Genomic DNA, 7776 nt, shown 5'->3' on the forward strand with positions numbered 1-7776 from the left:
ATTAAATTAAATAATCACATGAAATACACATTCTAGACAATTATATGGACATTCTTCATATAAATTTCGAATGACGGAATTCACACATAAAACATTTTTTTACAAGAGAGACAATAGAGAGAATGTAGAAAAAGTATACACAAAAATATTAGAAATAAGACATGTATTGGACAAAACAATGTTGACAGTACAAAAGGAAAGAAGTCAGGTTCCAGGATGGCGGCACACATTGTGATATATAACAAATATCTGATATATTGAAAGTATAAAATAAGTTTTCGGAGTGTTCCAGGTTTTTTTACAATTTCAAAAAGTCACTGGTTAATCAGCTTTCACTTCAATATCAGTACGCTACGATGTTTATTGTTTTACAACAGCTTGTGCATGTAATTTTGTCGTTGGATGTATGCAATATACGATGTTAGCTAAGAGGTTGATTTTGAATGATGCTTAAATCATCAATGCAAAGTTTCTTGCCATAGTTTTTTTTTCGTATGAAATTACTTTTTTTAACGATACCATGAATCGAGTATACGAAGGCAAAATTAGGATCGGGGACAATGTTTCTATCACCATTAATTAGTCGGAGAAAGTTGCCCGAGCGTATTAATCCAATGATAATTCTTTAGCTTGTTTACATTGTTCATTGATCATATTATCAGTCCGACAATCAGTTAAGAATGAATCCATTATTCAGCACTGATGTAAACGCGTACTAACAAATAATAGTTACCAGAAATGCATCATTTTGTTGCCTTTGTCTTGCATGAACGTGTCAAGAAGTTTAGTGATGCTTTGCTTAAGAAAAGAGAACTGTTTTTGTCTCGTATCCACGTTCCAGTGACAGTTTACAGTATTTTTGGATGTCGATACCAGATAACAGCAGAGGAACGAAGATATCGATATTTTCTTTGTCGTGCTTGGCCTTTTCATCAAGTTCATTTGGCGTCGATCATCACATTTCGGACTCCCATAGCGGTCATATTCGGCCAGAAGATTCGATCAGTCAAGTAGGTTCCCGCGTATCGTCTCGTTCAAACTCGCTATGTGGTTCGGCAACAAGTTTTAGCAGTTCGAAAGCGAAGGCCGCTGCGAAGAAGGCTGCCTTAGAATCGCAGGTTAAAACCTTACGTCGTGTCCATCAGCTCGAAATGGAGGAGCTCACCCTGCCACAACGAAAGAAAGAGTTACAGCTGAGCGGAGAAATAGCCGCTGCCGAAGCTGAAAGAGACGTGTACGAGCAAGCCGAGGCCCAAGAGCTTAAGCAATCCGACCCTTCCCTGCTATTAGACGCTCGTACCGGAAGGTCAAAGAATCCCTTCGCAACCGAACTCACAGTGGACAACCAACATCAAAGTATGGAAAATACTCCCAAGATCAATTCGAGGCAGGACTTCGCCAGCAACTCAACATCTACTCCACGTGACGAATCGTTCCGACGAATTGTTGAAATACAAGACCAACAAAGTAACGCCCTCCAACAACTTATCGCCAACAGCAACAGGGTGTCTTAGCTTTGACTCTGCCCCAACCAAGTATGCCAGTCTTCAGCGGAAACCCTGTCGACTATTGCGATTTCATCCGCTCCTTCGAGCATCTGATCGAGTCGAAAACCACAAGCCCAAGTGCACGACTCTACTACCTTGTTCAACACCAGCGGTTCTGAACAGGAACTCATGAAAAGCTGTCTTTCGATGAAAGAGGACGAAGGATACGAAGAAGCAAGAAAACTCCTCAAAGAACGTTATGGAAAGGAGTACCGGGTCGCCGCCGCCCACCTTCAACGGCTGGTCGACGGTCCACCAATCAAGAGCGAAGATGCGAACGCCCTTCAGCAATTCTCGATACAACTAACCAGTTGCACAAACACGCTGGAGAAGATTGGATACCTACATAAGCTAAATAACTCGGAAAATCTGAAAAGGATAGTCGAACGCCTACCCTACGCGATGAGAGTCAAATGGCGAGACACAGTAGATCGGATCGTTGAAATACAACAGCGCGATGTCACAATAAAGGACATTAACAAATTTGTAACTGCCAAGGCAAGAGCTGCAAATCATCCAGTCTTCGGAAAGATCGCCATAGAGAAACCCAAGCCGCTCAAGCAGAATCAGAGGACATCACAATATGGAAAGGCTACAGGTTTCGCAACCCAATCAACCTCACAATCACCCAAATGTCCACAGTGCGGCTCCAACCATTGGCTGTCTCGCTGTGATAAGTTTAAAAAACAGTCTCTAGAAGAGAGACAGAAGTTCGTCCGGGAAAAGAAACTTTGTATTAACTGCTTGTCAACTGGTCACTTCGTCCGCTCGTGCGAGAAAGAAAGTTTTTGTAAAGTTGATGGATGTGTCGGCAAGCATTCAACCTTTCTTCACCCGAAATTGCAACAACCCCTGAACACCAAGAAAAATGACTCCAAGCAGAAGAGAAAATTCCGGAGGATCGTCGCTCTGAAGATAATCATTCCGAAACACAAGGTAACAACGCCAACAATGGTTACGTCAAGTCTAAGCCCGGTGGTAGTTCTCCAATCACAGGACTCGCAATCGTACCTATCGAAGTGAAAGCTAAAGGAAGCTCGAAGACGGTAAAAACTTACGCGTTCCTCGATTCAGGCTCGAATACCACCTTCTGCACCGAAAAATTGCTTGAAGAACTCGAGATCCACGGTACAAAGACGAAGCTGTCATTGACGACGATGCAAGCCGAAAATGTTCCGGAACAATGTACAATGGTTAGCCTGGAGATCTTGGACCTCGCGGGCAACTCTGAAATCAACCTCCCAACGGTGTATTCAAGGCCGAACTTGCCGATTCCGAAAGACGCCATTGGAAGGCAAGAAGATGTAAATCGCTGGCCCTATCTAACTGGAATCAGAATAAATTCAATCGACGCAGACATTGGACTGCTTATTGGTAGCGATGTCCCGGAAGCTCTCCAACCTCGTGAAATGCGACAAAGTCAGAACGGTGGTCCATTTGCAACCCGAACGGCCCTTGGATGGGTCCTGAATGGTCCATTAGGCAGAAACGGAACGAAAACTTCGACGGCGAACCTAGCTCAAGCTAATCTAACCTCGGACGAAAAATTCGAAAACTACTGCAACTACGAATTTAATGATTACAAATATGATACTAACCCAACAATGTCTCAGAACGATCGAAAGGCTCTCGGCATCATGGAAGAATCGGTTAAGATGGAAAATGGCCATTACGAGATTGCGCTCCCGTGGAAAAACTATCCACCAGACCTACCTAACAATAAAACCTAAGCCGAACATCGCTTACAATTGCTGAAAATACGACTAAACAACAATCCCGAACTTCTTCGGAAATACAGAGATTTCATGGATAAACTATTCGAGAAAGACTACGCAAGCGAAGCAATCAACAACGAAGAAGGATCGTTAGGTACGCGCTGGTACCTCCCACATCATCCTGTCTTCCATCCACAAAAACCAGATAAAGTCAGAGTTGTTTTCGACTATTCTGCGAAATACGGCAACACTTCCCTTAACGACCGGCTTTTACAGGGGCCGGACCTAACCAACTCACTCGTCGGGGTGTTAACACGGTTCCGCGAAGAACCCATTGCGTTCATGTCCGACATCGAGACAATGTTTCATCAACTCCGCGTTCGACCAAGCGACAGAGATGCTCTACGATTTCTGTGGTGGCCGAACGGCAATCTCGAGAACCCTCCCGAAGAGTATCAAATGAACGTCCATTTGTTCGGCGGTACTTCTAGCCCAAGTTGTGCGAATTACGCACTGAAGAAAACGGCGATGGACAATGCATCGCACTTCCACGACAAAACTATCGAGACCGTCAAACGCAATTTTTATGTCGACGATTGTTTGAAATCAGTTCGCGACGAAGAAGAAGCAATCAAACTTTCGAAGGAATTACGCGAATTACTATCACTAGGAGGATTTAATCTCACGAAGTGGTTGTCCAATTCTCGAAGGGTCATTGAATCTTTGCCGGAAGCAGAAAGAGCAGCTCAAGTCAAAGATTTGGATTTCGACAAGGTTCCAATAGAAAGAGCGCTAGGCGTCAGGTGGAACGTGTCTTCAGACACGTTCGGCTTTGCAATCGTGATTAAGGATCGACCGGCAACGAAAAGAGGAATACTATCGATCGTCAGTTCTATTTACGACCCCTCGGATTCGTTGCTCCTTATATTCTTTCGGCAAAATTGATCTTACAAGAACTTTGTCGATTAAAGCTCGACTGGGACGATAAGATTCCTGATGAAAATCTTAAACACTGGCAAGCATGGCTACATGATCTACCTCAACTTGAAAATTTAGCTGTAGAACGTTGCTTCAAACCAGCTACAATGAATGACATCAAATCAACACAACTTCACCACTTCTCTGATGCCTCGCAGCAAGGTTATGGAGCTGTGTCCTATATTAGAATCGAAGACATATCGGGAAATGTCAAATGTTCGTTCGTGATGGGAAAATCCCGACTTGCGCCTATGAAGCCAGTAACGATACCCCGAATGGAGTTATCAGCGGCTGTAGTGTCTACGAAGCTCGACAAGATGTCAAGAAATGAATTGAGCTTGCCTACCGATCAATCTTTCTTTTGGACTGACAGCACTTGTTTTTTGCGCTACATTGAAAACACGACCAAGCGATTTCAGACGTTTGTCGCAAATCGAATAGCGACAATACATGATGCATCGACCCCCAAGCAATGGAATTACGTGGACACTTGTTCAAATCCTGCGGATGACGCATCAAGAGGCGTGCCGGCAGACTCTCTTCTGCGATGGATCAAGGGTTCCGATTTCCTTACTAAGCCACCCGGAGAATGGCCAAAGAGACCTGAAGATCTGGGATCAACCACGGCGGTCCTAGACGACGACCCCGAAGTGAAGCACGGTTCGTTTGTTTGCGCTGCCAGCATAGCGCACGTTTCTAAGAAACAGTTTACGGATCAACTAATTGAAAGGTTTTCATCGTGGAGCAGATTAAGAAGAGTATTCGCCCTTATACTACGCTATGTAAGAAATCTGCGTTCGCGTACCCGATCTCAACAGAAAGATCGAGCGGAATCCCTACCATCAGCAAATATCCCACCCATCAGTTTGACAGAATTGGTCAATGCCGAACGTGCAGTTTTGAAACTCGTATCTTCAACTCGACATCTTCAAAGTAAAAGATACAACAACTCGGTTAGCAATGCTAGCAGTATTGCAAAACTGGACCCTATCCTAGTCGACGGCCTCATTCGAGTCGGAGGTCGTATCCAACGAGCACAAATCAGCGATGACGCTCGTCACCCAATTATCCTTCCTAAAACCCACCACGTGGTCACCCTAATCACCAAACATTACCACCACGTCTCTGGTCACTCTGGCATAGAATACACGTTATCTTTAATAAGAGAGCGGTTTTGGATAATCAAGGCACGGGCTACAGTTCGAAAGATATTGAATGCGTGTGTTAGTTGCAGAAAAAGACAATCTCCTGTCGTCGAACAAAAGATGGCAGACCTCCCAGCAGATCGCGTAACCTACGGAAAACCCCCATTTTCCTTTACTGGTGTAGGTTGCTTCGGCCCGTTCTCCGTACGCCGCGGAAGAACGAGTACGAAACGATATGGTATTATCTTCACCTGTTTAACAACTCGAGCAATCCATGTAGAAGTAGCAAATTCTTTGGATACAGAATCCTTCATAAACGCTTTACGAAGATTCATCGCAAGACGAGGCCAACCTGAGGAAATGCGGTCGGACAACGGAGGTAACTTCGTAAAAGGCGAAAAAGAACTTCGGCAAGAAATCGAAAAATGGAACCAAAATCAAATCCATGACTTCCTCGTGCAACGCAGCATTAAATGGACATTTAACCCACCTGCAGGCTCACACCACGGCGGGGTGTGGGAGCGATGTATAAGAACAGTTCGAAAGGTAATGAGAGCTATTACCAAGGAACAGTTACTCGATGACGAAGGCCTTAACACATTATTGATGTGCGAGGTCGAAGCTATTGTCAATGGACGGCCATTGACAAAGTTGTCAGATGACCCCAACGATCTGAAACCCCTAACCCCCAACCATCTTCTATTGCTCCGAAGCGGAACAAATTTACTACCTGGAAATTTCTCAAAGGACGACTGCTGCAGCACGAGGCGATGGCGACAAGTACAGTATCTGGCCAATGTATTTTGGAGGCGATGGATTAGAGAGTATTTACCATCATTGCAAGAACGGCAGAAATGGCTTAAGAAACGACGGAATCTAGAAGTTGGTGATATTGTCTTAATCCTCGATGAGAAAACTCCACGCTGCAGCTGGCCAATGGGACGCATCCTCGACGTCTACACCAACCGTCGGGATGGTCTCATGCGTTCTGTGAAAGTGAAGACAAGCTTATCGGTCTTGGTTCGACCAGTGGACAAGATTATCTTCCTGGAATCTGAAACTGCTCCAACAGACGATAAGTAGAAAATAATTAAGATTTAATAGACGGCGATAGCCAGGAGCAATATATACAAATATACACATATTAGATTAAATGCTAGTTGAGATTTATCATAAAGTTTCGAACCCATATAATTTTTTGGTAAAGGCTTCAACATCGCCTTTAAGGGGCCGGAATGTTGGTTTCGAAACGGAAGGTCGTTCAAGTTGCTATTTTTCTGGCAAAACAAGTTGTTATTTTCCATTTCAGCGCGAAGATTTACATTAAATGCGTAAATTTGGTTAGCAAATGCGCAATGCGGTTGCCTTGCCTAGCCACGCTATGTCCGTCACAAACACACTGCGTTTCTATGTTTTGAAATCCGGTTCATGCTACACAAAAACATTCTACTTCTACACTCATTCTACGCTGAGTCTCGAATGTGGACGCTTGCAAGAAAGCAAAGGTTTATGCTACAATTCTATTCGCATTGCGAGACAAAAAATTCTATCTTTATTCCACCTCAATCAAAGCTATATCTACGCGCATGATAGTTAAAGTTGGTGCGTCTGCAAACCAAAGTAAGTAAATAGATAGTACGTTGTTTCAGTTAGCAATTGTCGCACTAAGTGTTTCGATAAGCGCTGCTAAAATCGGTTTAGTTGTTATATTGTATTGCATGCTAATTCTTAGTTTAATAAGTATATCTCGTTTATGTCAATTATCAAGTATACTCCTATTAATTTCATGTGACAGGTTACTATAGTTTGTCTGCTTATCATATTTTAGTTCGAACCGACGCAATATTCTCAATCGACTTATTCGACCCAAACCTGTATATATCCTGTTAATAAATTATCAAAATTCCTACGTCGAGTTCGTTTCATTCTACGCACCGCGTCTACCCCTGTAGATTTATTGGGAACTCGTTGACATTGAATTTCTGTCCCAGTGAAGCTAAAGATCTAACCATGTTACACTATGGTATTTCTTTACTTTTCAATAACTTATTGTTGTAGTTCTTTGTAACATGTGATGTTTGCATGTCATTACTTTCTTACCTTAACGGAAGCCCAAATTGATTTGTGATCACTAAAGTACGTTTCAAGAGTACCTGCTTGAACATCTTCTTCAATCAAATTCGTATACACATGATCAATTAATATCCTATTATCTGTTGTACAGCTAGATATAAGTTGGTCAAGGCCAATTTCATTGATCATAAGGTTGTACAATAATCTTCGTTCTATCTCATCAAGCCAATTAACATTAAGTCTCCAATGATTATAACTTGTGTAGAACGAATTTTTCCTCCAAAGTGGCACGAATGGCAGCCAAAAGAGGTGATAATA

General features: G+C 43.1%; 1 protein-coding gene across 1 annotated transcript; it reads left to right on the top strand.

Annotated features, from left to right (window-relative positions):
• Positions 1–1694: 1694 nt before the first annotated feature.
• On the top strand, positions 1695–3277 carry LOC114544531. The gene is made up of 2 exons (XM_028563143.1): positions 1695–2145; positions 2430–3277. Exons 1-2 carry the CDS (start codon positions 1695–1697, stop codon positions 3275–3277), a joined length of 1299 nt encoding a protein of 432 aa, XP_028418944.1.
• The last annotated feature ends 4499 nt before the right edge of the window (positions 3278–7776 follow it).

Source organism: Dendronephthya gigantea, unplaced genomic scaffold (assembly GCF_004324835.1).
Source record: "Dendronephthya gigantea isolate DGI-Jeju-01 unplaced genomic scaffold, DenGig_1.0 000831F, whole genome shotgun sequence".
Lineage (NCBI taxonomy): Eukaryota > Metazoa > Cnidaria > Anthozoa > Malacalcyonacea > Nephtheidae > Dendronephthya > Dendronephthya gigantea.

Excerpts from the sequence above, each read along its gene's own strand:
- LOC114544531 (XM_028563143.1), top strand. The coding sequence starts at position 1,695 with ATGAAAGAGGACGAAGGATACGAAGAAGCAAGAAAACTCCTCAAAGAA. Across the intron at positions 2,146-2,429 it reads ACAATATGGAAAGGCTACAG|AAGAGAAAATTCCGGAGGAT; the intron begins GTTTCGCAACCC and ends GACTCCAAGCAG.